The 16,293-nt window shown below is 34.8% G+C and overlaps 1 protein-coding gene across 1 annotated transcript in view; it reads right to left on the bottom strand.

Annotated features, from left to right (window-relative positions):
- The window catches only part of LOC124985625 (phospholipid-transporting ATPase IB-like), a 207,097-nt gene that overhangs the window by 100,348 nt on the left and 90,456 nt on the right, over positions 1-16,293 (bottom strand). Inside the window, exons 24-25 of the mRNA XM_047554330.1 lie at positions 8,104-8,242; positions 5,737-5,801 (exon numbers count right to left, since the gene is read on the bottom strand). Of these exons, the coding sequence (XP_047410286.1) occupies positions 5,737-5,801; positions 8,104-8,242 (204 nt within the window). The remainder of the gene's footprint in view (positions 1-5,736; positions 5,802-8,103; positions 8,243-16,293) is intronic.

Genomic DNA, 16,293 nt, shown 5'->3' with positions numbered 1-16,293 from the left:
TAAAGTATTTGGGAATCAATCTCACAAAAGAGGTGAAAGACCTCTACAATGAGAACTACAGAACACTAAAGAAAGAAATTCAAGAAAACCTTAGAAGATGGAAAGATCTCCCATGTTCTTGCATAGGAAGAATTAATATTGTCAAAATGGCCATACTACCAAAAGTTCTATACAGATTTAATGCAATTCCAATTAAAATCCCAATGATGTACCTTACAGAAATAGAGCAAGCAATTATGAAATTCATCTGGAAGAATAAAAAACCCAGAATAGCTAAAGCAATCCTTGGCAGAAAGAGTGAAGCAGGGGGTATGGCAATACCAGAACTTCAACTCTACTACAAAGCAATAGTAACAAAAACGGCATGGTATTGGTACCAAAATAGACAGGTAAATCAATGGTACAGAATAGAGGACATGGACACAAACCCAAATAAATACAATTTTCTCATACTAGACAAAGGGGCCAAAAATATGCAATGGAGAAAAGATAGCCTCTTCAACAAATGGTGCTGGGAGAATTGGAAATCCATATGCAACAGAATGAAACTAAACCCATATCTCTCACCATGCACGAAACTAAACTCAAAATGGATTAAGGACCTCAGAATCAGACCAGAGACCCTGCATCTTATAGAAGAAAACGTAGGTCCAGAGCTTCAACATGTCGGCTTAGGACCAGACTTCCTCAACAGGACTCCCATAGCACAAGAAATAAAAGCAAGAATCAATAACTGGGATAGATTCAAACTAAAAAGCTTTCTCTCAGCAAAGGAAACTATCAGCAATGCGAAGAAAGAGCCTACAGAGAGGGAGAAAATCTTTGCCAATCATACTTCAGATAGAGCACTAATCTCCAGAATCTATAAAGAACTCAAAAAAACTCTACACCAAGAATGTAAATAATCCAATCGACAAATGGGCTAAGGAAATGAATAGACACTTCACAGAAGAAGATCTACAAGCAATCAACAAACATATGGGAAAATGTTCAACATCTCTAGTAATAAGAGAAATGCAAATCAAAACTACCCTAAGATTCCATCTCACCCCAATTAGAATGGCGATTATCAAGAATACAAGCAACAACAGGTGTTGGCGAGGATGTGGGGAGAAAGGTACACTCATACATTGCTGGTGGGACTGCAAATTAGTGCAGCCACTCTGGAAAGCAGTGTGGAGATCCTTAGAAAACTTGGAATGGACCTACCATTTGACCCAGCTATCCCACTCCTTGGCCTATACCCAAAGGACTTAAAATCAGCATATTACAGAGATACAGCCACATCAATGTTCATAGCTGCTCAGTTCACAATAGCCAGATTGTGGAACCAACCTAGATGTCCTTCAATTGATGAATGGATAAAGAAACTGTGGTTTATATATACAATGGAATATTACTCAGCCATAAAGAATGATAAAATTATGGCATTTGCAGGCAAATTGATGAAATTGGAGAATATCATGCTAAGTGAGATAAGCCAATCTCAAAAAACCAAAGGACGAATGATATCGCTAATAAGTGGATGATGACACATAATGGGGGGTGGGAGGAGTTAGTGTTAGGGTTAGAGTTAGGGTTAGGGAGGGGGGCAAGAATGGAGGAAGGAAGGACTGTATAGAGGGAAAAGAGGGTTAGGAGGGATGGGGGGAAGGGAAAAAATAACAGAATGAATCAAACAACATTACCATGTGTAAATTTATGATTACACAAATGGTATGCCTTTACGCCATGTACAGAGAAACAACATGTATCCCATTTGTTTACAATAAAAAAAAAACAAAAAAAAAGAAAAAAAAAAAGAGTGAATGGAAATACAGATATTTCCAAATAAAGAAAAACCAAATATACTCTCTGCAGTCTAAGTCTACAAAAAATGCTAAAGAAAATTTATCACCTGAGCCAGAGAAGCTGGTGCACACCTCTAATCCCAGCAGTTGAGGATGCTGAGGCAGGAGGATCACAAGTTAAAAGCCAGTCTCAGCAATTTAGCAAGGCGCTAAGCAACTTAGTGAGACCTGTCTCATAAAAAAAAAAAAAAAAAAAAAAAAAAAGGGCTGGGGCTGTATCTCAGTGGTAAAGTGCCCCTGGGTTAAATTCCCATTTTTTAAAAAAATGCATCACATGATGCTAGAAGGAAGCTTGGATTTTCAGGAATAAATGAAGAGCATCAGAAAACATAAATCTCTAAGTGAAGTATAATATACTACTTTATCTAAATTTCTTTCAAACATGTATAACTGTATAAGGCAAAAATTATGTCCATGATTTATGAGAATTATGGCATTTAGGTAAATATATATGAAAATTAAAAAAGGCCAGTAAGCAATGTAAAATAAATTTATGTGGTTATAAGCTTTTCTACTTTTTATATGAAGTATTACTCTATTAATTTTAACTATAATATGAAAAGGTAAGGATCTATGTCACAATCTCTAGAGCAGCCACAAAGAATAATAATGAAAAACATTTGCCTAAAAGTTAATAGGTGGATTAAAATAGAATTCTAAAAACTGTTCGCACAACTGTCTCTTATCCCAAAAAAGTCAGGAAGGAAAGAACAGAGAAACAGAAATAGGGAAGACAAAGAGAAAACCAGTAATAACATATTAGACCTAAATCTGATGTAATTAATAGTTACACTATTACAATCTAAAGGCAGTGATTGTCAGAACTTAAAAGAAAAGCAAGATCAAACTACATATTTCCATAAAGGGATACATTCAACCCATTGTGTCTCAGTGTTCCATATGTAAGGCACCTATAAAAACGTAAGTTAAGCAATAAGTTACCATAAGTGGTATATTTGTTGTTAAACTTAAGATGTCCTACATATGGTATGCCAGGACATCATGAGTAGAACACAAAACAGATAACATAAGGACACCATTAATTATAATAATACTCTCAACCACCTTGATTTGACTGGTATTTACTATACACAATGACTAGGAAATACATATTACATTCAAGTGTATATGTTATGTTCACTGAGACAGATAATATAATGGATTATTAAACAAATTCCAGGGAATTTCAAAGAAAACAAGCCCAAGACTCCTAGACAGTAACAATTCCATGTGAAGGAACAGGCAAAGTAGGATGAGCAGACTTAGGACTGGCAGGTCTAACTGGCTAAGTAATTTTAGTGGGTTTTGGGGTAAAAGGGTGCCTTCTTCTAGTGCTGGGGTATTAGGACAGATAAATAGTGGCCCACAACGTGATAGTCTGCTAGAGGTAATAGAGATACGGGCTCTGGATGGGTTGGTTTGCAAATGAAAGCTATGCTCAAGGGAGAATTGTTTACTACTTCTAGAAATGGGATAATAGTGTGGGGTAAGGAGAAGTCCTTCCAGGATCATCAAAGTCCCAGATGTCAAAGCATCAGAATATGAAAAACAAAAGCCACATTTGAGTTTCACATTACAAAACACTAGAGGAAAAAATTAAAGTAAACACAAAGTAAGCAGAAGGAAAGAAAAATAAAGATTGGAGTATTAATGACATGGAAAGGAAACAGCAAATCAACAAAATCAAAATCAGGTTCTTTGAAACAATCAATAAAATTGCTAAAATTGTAGCTGTCTTGATCAGAACAAGATAACACAAATGTTCAGTGTCAAGAATTTGAAGAAATTATCCCAATAAGCCTATAAATAATGAAAGGATAGTAAGAAATATTGTGAAGAAATTTATGGCAATAAATTCAACAATTTCAAAGAAATGGACAAATTCCTTGAAGGCCACATTTGTCAAAGTTTGTTTAAAAAGAAATGCATCTCTTAAATATCTCATTTGTGTCAAATGAATTAATTGTTAAAAAACTTCTCTGAAATAAAACTCTAAATGCAGATAATTTCACTGATGAATTCTAGCAACTACTTAAGGAAGAAAAAGATACCAATCCTACACAAATTTCTGGAGAAATAATGAGAGAATATTTTCCCAACAGACTTCATAAAGCCAGCATTACCTTTATTCCAAAACTAGAAAAAGACATTATAAAGAAAAAAATCAACAAAACACCAATATTCCTCATGAAAGTGAAATATATATTTGGGCTTCCTCTCCATTTTCTGTCATATAGTTCCTGAAACTCTTGGAATCTCTAGAGTGCTAAAACTGTCTTTTTGTACATTAATGAGATACTGGTGGCTGGAGGCAGGGTGGGAGATGATAACGTGAAAGATCAAGGCATGACCAGAGGGTTGGGTCTTTCAGCACTGTCCTGACAACCTCAGGGGAGGAGAAAAGGATTGATGGTTAAGACGATGGCCAATGACCAGTGATTTAATCAACCATCTATATGATGAAACTTCCATAAATACCCAAAAAGATTTATTTCAGACAGTTTCCAGGTAGTTGGACATCTGAGAATTCCTAGAGGGTAGGGCTTCTGGGAGAGGGCATGGAACATTAATCACTCCTAGACAGATAAAACTTCATGTTAAGGGTCTTAGCCTCTCTTCCTATTGCCAGATACATCATGTTCAGTTTTTAACAAGACAATCTAAAAGGCAAGAAAAAACACCATCTGAGACACAAAGCAAGCATAAGAATCAAATTGAAATCAATGCAGACTTTGGAAATGTCAGGCAGTGAATATAAAACAACTATAATTGATATACTAATGACTAATCAAAAAGTAGAAAACATAAAATAACAGGCAAAATAAGCAGAGAGAATCCTTTCTCTAAGGAAGAATAAGAAGGAAATGCTAGAAATTAAAAGACATGGAAATGGTTATTTCCATGTCTTTTAATCAGCTCACCACTAGACAGGACACAGACAAGGAAAGAATTACTAACCTTGCAGACACATCAGTGGAAACCTCCAAAACTGAAATACAAAGAGGAAAAGAGAGTCAAAGAAATAAAGAGACTATCCAAGAACTGTGAGACAATTTTTTCAAAGTTGTGACATACAGGTAATTGAAATATAAGAAAAGAAAACAGAAAACAGAGAAGAAGAAAAGTTTAAGTGATAATAGTCAAGAATTTCCCAAAGTTAAAGACCACAGAACCATACAAAACCACAGACCAACAAGTTCAGATAAATACCCAAAAAATCTACACCTAGGTTGTAACAAATCCAAACTGCAGAGAACCAAAGACAAAAGGAAGTCTTGAAAGAAGTTAGGAGGGAAAAAAAAATCTTATCTAAGGAAAAACAAACAAGAATTATAACAAACCTCTCATCAAAAGTTATGCAGTCAAGAAGAGAGTGGATTAAAGCATTTAAAGTATTCAAACAAGAAACACCAACCTAGAATTCTATATCCAGTGAAATTCTCCTTCAAAAATGAAACAAAAATCAAGACTTTCTTGGACAAACAAAAACTGAAGGAATTTATCACCAGCAGACCTGCAATATGATAAACATTTTTAAAGTTTTCCTACAGAGAAAAAAAAAAGTCAGAAAATTCAGAGTTATATTTGTTTTAAAGAGTGTTAGAGAAGGAATAAATGAAGTCTACTTAAAACTCTTTAAAAGTCAGTTTAAGCAAAAAATTAAATAGCAAAAAATATATCTAACAGAAAATAACTGAGATGACCTATAGCAAAAATCCAGTAGAATTTGCAGAATCTTGGAAAAATATTTTTGGGAAAACCAGGACTTTCCAATGGAGCTCTTAGCTCTTAGGCAATCTCAAGTATATTTTGAGGAGGGAGATAAAACCCCTAGTAACATGTGGGTTACATTCATATTATGTATAATTTTTTAAAAATCACTTACCTCAAATGAACTTGCATTTAAATAAATACGGGGAGTGGTACCTGATATCAGTTTGCAGGAAAATGCTACAAAGAGAGAAATAAAGATATCATATTTGAAGATTCAGTACCTTCTATTAGCATTGAAAACAATCTGTTTATATTCTTCCTTCATCATACCTTCTGCTTCATGAGTATTTGAAGGCCTAGTAATCTATCACAAAAACTGAGTGGGATGTTACAGAGGGGAAGGGAATTAAAATATTGGTTCATTTTAATCTTAGCATTTGACTTACATAGAAATGACTTAGAAGATGAATATAACCAATAGCTAAATATGCATTTTAAAATTTCTGTCCATTTAAATTTGTATCATCTTTCTAGACACGAGCTTAGATTTGTACTTTAGAATTCCAAAACTGCAGAAATCAAATTCTGATTTTATCAAATTGATTTTATCAATTTGGGTCTAGTATACTAAAAAATCCTAAGTGTGGTTAAAAGAAATAAACTTATGCAATTCTCACAATAATAATTTTTGGTCTTTTGCTTACTTTTTTGAAAAGAGGTTTATTTAGTTCATGGTTTTAGAGGCTGGAAGTCCAAATTTAGGCAAATCTATTTGGCTCAGTCTCTGGTGAGGGTCTAACAGCAAATGGTCCTTTCTGTGCCTGAACCTTTTTCTGCTTTGCTCCCTGTGACCCAGGCAGAGGGAGCTATGGTTCCTCAAGTATGACAAGGCTTGTGCTCACTGTTCTCTGTGCCTAAAATGCCGCTCCCGGAGATCTTCCCAGTCCCTGCTCCCTTTTTCCTTTGGGTCTCTGTTCAAATCTCCCTCCTAGTAGATCTTTACCTAGTATTATCCCCTCCTCTCCCTTTTCACTTTGTCTTGTTTTTATTCTTAACATCTATCACAATAATATCATAATATATATTGATCTGCTTGTTAATTTTGTCTTTTCTATTTTGATATGAGCTTCACAAAGGCAGACTTTCTTGCTCAACTTTTCATTCCCATCCCCTAGAATTTCCTGGCACGTAGCAAGTGCCAACACTTGTAGAATGACATTCAAAGGGTGCCCAGTGTATTGAGTCACTTTATCATAGTCTTGTCTAATCACTGCTGGCTATTATAAGGATCATGGAAAAGAAGAGTGGTCTTTACTCCTTCTTGCCAGAAATATTTGCACATTCACAGCTAACAGTTGGTTTTTCAACTCTTTTTCTGAACCTGTGAACCCTAAGATACAATCGGTAAACTTAAAAAAACCAAAAAAAAACAAAAAAACTTTGAAGACAGGAAGAAGTGACATAAAAAACTGGAGGGGGAAAATACCAACTGGATATTACCACCAATACTTAAATGTTTATGAGTAATATATATGACATACCCAGTTATCCTACTCCCGGGTAAATATCCAAAACATTTAAAATCAGCTTACTACAGCCACATCAATATTAATAGCAGCACAATTCACAATAGCCAAGCTATGGAGTCAACCTACAAGCCCTTCAACAGATGAATGGAAAAAGAAAAAGCGATATTTATTTATATATATATATATATATATATATATATATATATAAAATTGAGTATTACTCAACCATAAAGAAGAAAGAGTTTATGGCATTTGCTGGTAAATGGATGGAACTGGAGACTATAATGGTAAGTGAAATAAGCCAGTCCCAAAAAGTCAAAGGTTCAGTGTTTTCTCTAATATGCAGAAGCTAATCCAAAATGGCTGGGGGTGGGGATTCAAAAAAAGACTAGAAGAAAGATCAGTGGAATAGAACAAGGAAAATGAGGAGGGATGAGATAAGGAAAGACAGTGGAATGAATCTGACCTAACTTTCCTATGTACATATATGAATATACCACAGTGAATCTCACCAGTATATACATCCACAAGACACTAAGTTAAAAAAAAAAAAAACTAAAATAGCAGGAAAATTAGTAAAGAGAAGGGAACAGGGGGAAGAAGGAAGGGAGGAAAAGGGGAAGTACTGACGACCAAATTAGAACACATTACATTCCATGCTTTTATAATTATGTCAAAATGAATCCTATTTTCATATATAACTAAAAAAGCAATAAAAAGATAAATAAATCATGGGGCAAAAATGTTATAATTTGAAGTTTTAAAGGAAAGGAATATTAAACTATATATTATTCATGTTACTAGTCTTCATTATAAATTTCAAGAATGTGAATGAGAACAGTTTGCTTTGCTTAGTTGGTTCAAATTCTCTGCCATGTAATGACAAGGCTCTATTGCACTCCATTTTCCCAAAGACATAAAACAATGATTTGAAAGAATCTCAACCATACATAGTAATACTGGAACAATCTTGAATGTATGTACATACATTTTTATTTTAAAAAAGTTACCTATGTTAACTGCAGTTTCTTGTTTATCTCCTGTCAAGACCCATATTTTTATGTTTGCTCTCAGTAGGGTTGATATAGTTTCTGGAACCTTTGCTTGAAGACGATCTTCTATGGCTGTGGCTCCAAGCAGCAGAAATTCCTAAATGTTTGTTGAAAGTTTTTTAATTACTAATTAAAGATTAAAATTTGGGGATGGGGGTACTGGGGATTGAACTCAAGGGCACTCAATCACTGAGCCACATCCCCAGCACTATTTTGCATTTTATTAAGAAACAGGGTCTCATTGAGTTCGTTAGTGCCTCACTTTTACTCAGGCTGGCTTTGCAAGATTCTCCTGCCTCAGCCTCCTGAGCCACAAGGATTACAGGCATGTACCATGGTGCCTGGCAAAGATTAAAATTTTTAAGATGGAAGAGAGAGAACAAATTTGGGCAAAATATATGCAGTCAAACAATTTATTATGCCAAGTCCCACATATGCAGAGACATTTTCCCTATTCTTACCATTGTTCTAATTTAGCACACCATGAGGCAGTGCAACATGATGGTTAAGAACACAGGCTCTTGAATTCATGTCTTAACTGTGTAAGTTACTAGGTGAATGATCATAAGCAAATTACTTAAACTTTCTGTGACTCAGTTTCCTCATTTATAAGATGCAGACATGGGGGGAAATTCTATTATTCACAGAATTTATGAGTTAACATTTGTAAAGGATTGGAATAATGTTTAGTGGTTTATAAACAGACAATAAATATAACCAATTATGTTAATTATTATTGCTTGAAGATAAATCTTTGGTACTAGAGATTGAACCCAGAGGTCCTTTACTGATGAACCACATCTCGAGTCCATTTTATTTTTTATTATGAGCCAGGGTCTCACTAAGTTCCTTACAGCCTCACTAATTGCCTGAGGCTGGCCTCCATCCTCCTGCCTTAGCTTCCTGAATCACTGGGATTACAGGCATGTGCCACCACACCTGGCTTCAGTCAGGTAAATTCCTTCTCTATACTATTAGTCTCCAAAAATTATCTTGATGATTCTAAGTCTACTTTGATGTCTATATCAATTTGAGGACAAGCTGGTCAAGTTCTATGAAAATCCTGTTGGGAGTTTAATGAATTCCTGCACTGCAAAGTTTCACCAGTATTATACTAGATTTTTCTCCATATTTATTATGCATACTTACCTTTTTATTTAGGTTCTTTGTTTTGTCTTTAAGTAAAAACCTCATTGTTTTTCTGTAAGTTCTTGCTCATTAAATGTTTTGGTTTAGTTCAAATTTTAATGATTTTTTAATAGTTTTGTTTCTACTGTGAATTATTTCCCTATCACTGGAGGGAGTCATAAATTTGATAGCAGACAAAACACAGGAGATTGACCCGATAACCTAAGACAGTCTGAGTATGCTTCTCAGAAGCCAGAACAATCTGAGTTTAAGAGATATGGCATTGTTATCTGTTGTAAAGTGAAATTAAGATATATGACAAGCTGATTCTATGCTGATAATCAGAACTGAAATAATTTAAGTGAAACATTTGCATGTATAAACAATAAATTAAAACTTTAACAGTCTTATTGACAAGTTGAATTTTATAAATGCTAAATATTCTAATCAAATTAATCCTACTGGGCATCTATGCACATTATTCTATTTTTGTGTCCTTTCTGCTACAATATTTTCACAATGTTTCTATATTAAAACCTTGAATTTTAATGTCTCACAACTGGAAGGAAATATTTTCAGAAATGATGTATTATTCCAGGTATAGAACATAAATTAAAATGAACACTTTAAATCTTTTCTTGGATAAAAACACCTAACAAACTAGAAATAGAATGAAACTTCCTTAACCTTATATAAGCCACAGTTATCATCATACTTAATGGAGAAGAACTGAATGATTTCCCCCTAAGATCATGAGCAAAATGAGAATTTCTGCATGTCTGTCTTCACAACCTCTATTCATATCTTCCTAGAAGTTCTAGCCACAAATTAAATAAGAAAAAGAAATAAAGGCATCCAAAATGAAAAGTTAGAAGAACACTATCTCTAGTCACAGATGACTTACTGTTTATATAGAAAACTGTGAAAAGTTCTCTAGAAAAAGTAATCAAGACAGTGTGGTAGTGGCATAAAAACAGACATAGATCAATGGAATGGAAGCAAGAGTATGAAAAGAAACCTCTGAGACTACGGTCAACTGCTTTCAATTAAGGATATCAAAACAATTCAATGTGCAAATAGTTTCCTCCAGAAGTGATGTTGGGAAACTGGATATCTACAAACGTAAGAATAAAGTTAAACTATTACCTCACACCAGATGTAAAAATTAACTAAAAAGTACCAACTACCTAAAAATAAGAACTTAAAATATAAAACACTTAGAAGAAAATATTGAAATTTTTTTGACATCGGTCTAGAAAAAACCTTTTTAGATGAAATTTGTTAAAGGTTCTCTTTGATATCCATGTCAAGAAAAAACCACCTTGTACAGAGTAAAAGTATATGCTAAATGTATTAGAGAATATAGCTAACACAGAAATTGGTTTTTCTTGGTGTAGAACAACTCAATTGACAAAGTCTAAATGATTAAAGAAGAGAACTGGTTCAGGATGAAGATTGGCTAGTTATAAAGTGATAAAGTCCTTTAAGTACTTGTTGCATTTTCAGGTTGTGAATTCAGAGAGCATCTGCTAAATTTGTTTATGACTTCTATTTTGTCTTGTTAGTAAATGTTTGTTTACAACAAAGTTTTGAAGGTGCTTACTGGAAAACAAAAACTTGGTTATTCATTGCACATTGAACCTAGAATCAAATAATTGCCTGAATATCTAACAACAAGCCATTCTTATATCAAAGATTTGAATTCCCTAATATCCCCTTGCAAGTATCGTAAAATGGAGTTTCATAGGTAGCATGAGCATCAGGAGAATAAAGAATCTTTATTTTTAACCCGATGGATGAATTTGTTACTAGGACCAGCAGTTATTGTCCACACGACTAAAACAAACTCCTACCATGTTCAAGGTGATCTCTTTTTCATTGTTGCTGAGAGACCATTTAGGTAGAGGATAGTTACACCTGAAGATTGAATATAAATCACTTAAACCAATGGTTCTCAACCTTGGCTGTATTAGAAATCACTTTGGAGTGTGTTTTTAAAAAATATGTATGCTTTCCAGGTGCAGGGGCACACAGCTGTGATCTTGACAACTTGGAAGGCTGAAGCAGAAGGATTGAAAGTTGGAGGCCAGACTCAGCAAGCGGGGGTGTGCTGGGAATGTAGCTCAGTGGTAGAGTGCCCTGGGTTCAATGTTCATTACCATAGGAAAATAAAAAATTTATTCTTGGGTCCTATATTCGAAGACTCTGATGTTGGTCTGAGATTGATCTGGCATAAAAGGTATTTTAAAACTTCCTGGCCAGGCACCATGTCGCAAACCTGTAATCTATAATCCCAGCACCTCGGGGGGCTGAGGCAGGATGATCTCAAGTTTAGAACCAGCCTCTTCGGCAAAAGCAAGTTGCTAAGCAACTCAGTGAGACCCTGTCTCTAAATAAAATACAAAATAAGGCTGGGGATGTGGCTCAGTGATCAAGTGCCCTTGAGTTCAATCCCTGGCACTCCCCCGACAAAAAACAAACAAACAAACAAACAAACAAACTTACTTCCTGGTGATTCCAGTATGCCACCAAGGGTGAGAACCATTAATCTAAAACCCACCTACTTTTCTCATCTGCAAAATAGAAAATTCTTGCTCCCTCCCTTCACTACCTTACAAGGACATTGAGGGTAAAGGAAAAAATAAGGGGAAAGTTGCTTGTGCTACGGAAGAAAGGCAAAGTAATATTTGTTGTATTTCAACTGCAACCATGATCAGGAAAAAATGTATGATTACTGTGCTGCCTAGGGTAATGGGGAGCTTTTTGGTTCTTTAATGACGTATGCAGGTGTGGAAGCAAACATTACTATTACCTTCATTCAGACGATGGTCTTCTGTCATACTTGAGATAGACTGTTTATTATCTGGTTTTACATAGGAAAGGAAGAACTATCAATAGGTTTAAAGTCTGTAATATTAATTGGCTCATAATAATTAAATTTTTTCATACAAGAAAAAAAGAAAAAACTTTTTAGATGACATCATAACAAACAATGCAATTAAAAAATAAGTCAGATTTCATCAAATTGAAAACTTTTAGGCATCGAGGGACATCATCAAGAAAGTAAATAATTAAACAAATGTACAAAATATTTGAAAATTATATCTGACTTGTATTCATAACATCTAAAGAACTCTTGCAACTCAGCAATGAACACACATCTGATAAAGGATTTGTAACAAAGAACATTTAAAAACCTCAGTAGTAAGAAAACAACATAGTTTGAGAATAGGCAAAAGACCTGAATAGGCATCTCACCAGAGAACATCTAGAGATGTTATATAAGCATGTAAAAAATCTGCCTGTTCTTTTTTTTTTATTGTAAACAAATGGGATACATGTTGTTTCTCTGTCTGTACATGGCGTAAAGGCATACCATTTGTGTAATCATAAATTTACATAGGGTAATGTTGTTTGATTCATTCTGCCATTTTTTCCCTCCCCCCCATCCCTTCCACCCCTCCCCTCCATCTATACAGTCCTTCCTTCCTCCATTCCTGCCCCCTTCCCTAAACCCAACTCCAACCCCAACACTAAGCCTTCCCACCCCCCATTATGTGTCATCATCCACTTATTAGCGATATCATTCTTCCTTTGGTTTTTTGAGATTGGCTTATCACACTTAGCATGATATTCTCCAGTTTCATCCATTTGCCTGCAAATACCATTATTTTATCATTCTTTATGGCTGAGTAATATTCCATTGTATATATATACCACATTTTCTTTATCCATTCATCAATTGAAGGACAATCTAGGTTGGTTCCACAATCTGGCTATTGTGAACTGAGCAGCTATGAACATTGATGTGGCTGTATCTCTGTAGTATACTGATTTTAAGTCCTTTGGGTATAGGCCAAGGAGTCGGGATAGCTGGGTCAAATGGTGGTTCCATTCCAAGTTTTCTAAGGAATCTCCACACTGCTTTCCAGAGTGGCTGCACTAATTTGCAGCCCCACCAGCAATGTAAGAGTGTACCTTTCTCCCCATATCCTCGCCAACACCTATTGTTGCTTGTATTCTTGATAATCGCCATTCTAATTGGGGTGAGATGGAATCTTCGGGTGGTTTTGATTTGCATTTCTCTTATTACTAGAGATGTTGAACATTTTTCCATATGTTTGTTGATTGCTTGTATATCGTCTTCTGTGAAGTGTCTATTCATTTCTTTAGCCCATTTGTCAATTGGATTATTTACATTCTCGGTGTAGAGTTTTTTCAGTTCTTTATAGATTCTGGAGATTAGCGCTCTATCTGAAGTATGATTGGCAAAGATTTTCTCCCACTCTGTAGGCTCTTTCTTCGCATTGCTGATAGTTTCTTTTGCTGAGAGAAAGCTTTTTAGTTTGAATCTATCCCAGTTATTAATTCTTGCTTTTATTTCTTGTGCTATGGGAGTCCTGTTAAGGAAGTCTGATCCTAAGCCGACATGCTGAAGCTCTGGACCTACTTTTTCTTCTATAAGATGCAGGGTCTCTGGTCTGATTCCGAGATCCTTAATCCATTTTGAGTTTAGTTTTGTGCATGGTGAGAGATATGGGTTTAGTTTCATTCTGTTGCATATGGATTTCCAATTTTCCCAGCACCATTTGTTGAAGAGGCTATCTTTTCTCCATTGCATATTTTTGGCCCCTTTGTCTAGTATGAGAAAATTGTATTTATTTGGGTTTGTGTCCATGTCCTCTATTCTGTACCATTGATCCACCTTTCTATTTTGGTACCAATACCATGCCGTTTTGGTTACTATTGCTTTGTAGTAGAGTTGAAGATCTGGTATTGCGATACCCTCTGCTTCACTCTTTCTGCCAAGGATTGCTTTAGCTATTCTGGGTTTTTTATTCTTCCAGATGAATTTCATAATTGCTTGCTCTATTTCTGTAAGGTACATCATTGGGATTTTAATTGGAATTGCATTGAATCTGTATAGAACTTTTGGTAGTATGGCCATTTTGACAATATTAATTCTTCCTATGCAAGAACATGGGAGATCTTTCCATCTTCTAAGGTTTTCTTGAATTTCTTTCTTTAGTGTTCTGTAGTTCTCATTGTAGAGGTCTTTCACCTCTTTTGTGAGATTGATTCCCAAGTATTTTATTTTATTTTCGAAGCTATTGTGAATGGGGTAGTTTTCCTAATTTCTCTTTCTGAAGATTCATCGCTCATGTATAGAAATGCCTTAGATTTATGTGCATTGATCTTATATCCCGCTACTTTACTGAATTCACTTATGAGATCTAAAAGTTTTCTGGTGGAATTTCCTGGTTCCTCTAAGTATACAATCATATCATCAGCAAATAGGGATAGTTTGAGTTCTTCTTTTCCTATTCGTATCCCTTTAATTTCTTTGGTCTGTCTAATTGCTCTGGCTAGAGTTTCAAGGACGATATTGAATAGAAGTGGTGAAAGAGGGCATCCCTGCCTTGTTCCAGTTTTTAGAGGGAATGCTTTCAGTTTTTCACCATTTAGAATGATATTAGCCATGGGCTTAGCAGTAGATGGCCTTTACAATGTTAAGGAATGTTCCCACTATCCCTATTTTTTCTAGTGTTTTGAGCATGAAGGGGTGCTGTATTTTATCAAATGCTTTTTCTTCATCTATTGAAATAATCATGTGATTCTTGACTTTAAGTCTATTGATATGGTGAATTACATTTATTGATTTCCTGATGTTGAACCAACCTTGCATCCCTGGGATGAAACCCACTTGATCATGGTGCACTATCTTTTTAATATGTTTTTGTATGCGATTTGCTAAAATTTTGTTGAGAATTTTTGCGTCGATGTTCATTAAGGATATTGGTCTGAAATTTTCTTTCCTTGATGTGTCTCTGTCTGGTTTAGGAATCAGGGTAATATTGGCTTCATAGAATGAGTTTGGGAGGGTTCCCTCCTCTTCTATTTTCTGGAATACTTTGAGAAGTATTGGAATGAGCTCTTCTTTAAAAGTTTTGTAGAACTCGGCTGAGAACCCATCTGGTCCTGGACTTTTCTTTGTTGGAAGGCTTTTGATGACTTCTTCTATTTCATTACTTGAAATTGGTCTATTTAATTGTCCTCTTCGTTCAGTTTAGGCAATTCATATGTCTCTAGAAACCTGCTGATGTCTTCGAAATTTTCTATTTTGTTGAGGTATAGATTTTCAAAATAGCTTCTAATTATGTTTTGTATTTCGGTCGTGTCTGTTGTGATATTTCCTTGTTCATTCCGAATTTTAGTGATTTGGGTTTTCTCTCGTCTTCTCTTTGTTAGTGTGGCTAAAGGTTTATCGATGTTGTTTATTTTTTCGAAGAACCAACTATTTATTTTGTCAATTTTTTGTATTGTTTCTTTTGTTTCAATTTTGTTGATTTCAGCTCTGAGTTTAACTATTTCCTGTCTTCTACTACTTTTGGTGTTGGTCTGTTCTTCTTTTTCTAGGGCTTTGAGCTGTAGTGTTAGGTCATTTATTTTTTGAGTTTTACTTCTTTTATTAAATGCGCTCCATGAAATAAATCTTCCTCTAAGTACTGCTTCATAGTGTCCCAGAGATTTTGATATGATGTTTCTTTGTTCTCATTTACTGCTAAGAATTTTTAAATTTCCTTCCTAATATCTTCTGTTATCCATTCATCATATAGTAGCATATTGTTTAATCTCCAGGTGTTGGAGTAGTTTCTGTTTTTTACTCTTTCATTAATTTGTAACTTCAATCCATTATGATGTGATAGAATACAAGGTAGTGTCTCTATCTTCTTGTATTTGCTGACATTAGCTTTGTGGCATAATATATGGTCTATTTTAGAGAAGGATCCATGTGCTGCTGAGAAGAAAGTGTATTCGCTCTTGGTTGGATGGTATATTCTATAAATGTCTGTTAAGTCTAAATTATTGATTGTGTTATTGAGATCTATGGTTTCTTTGTTCAATTTTTGTTTGGAAGATCTGTCCAGTGGTGAGAGAGGCGTGTTAAAATCAACTAGTATTATTGTGTTATGGTCTCTTTGGTTTCTAAAATTGAGAAGGATTTGTTTAACATACATG

The sequence above is a fragment of the Sciurus carolinensis genome, chromosome 5, assembly GCF_902686445.1.
Source record: "Sciurus carolinensis chromosome 5, mSciCar1.2, whole genome shotgun sequence".
In the NCBI taxonomy this organism is placed as follows: domain Eukaryota; kingdom Metazoa; phylum Chordata; class Mammalia; order Rodentia; family Sciuridae; genus Sciurus; species Sciurus carolinensis.
Note: the sequence above shows the minus strand (reverse complement) of the source record. Positions and strands in the feature narration are given on the sequence as shown.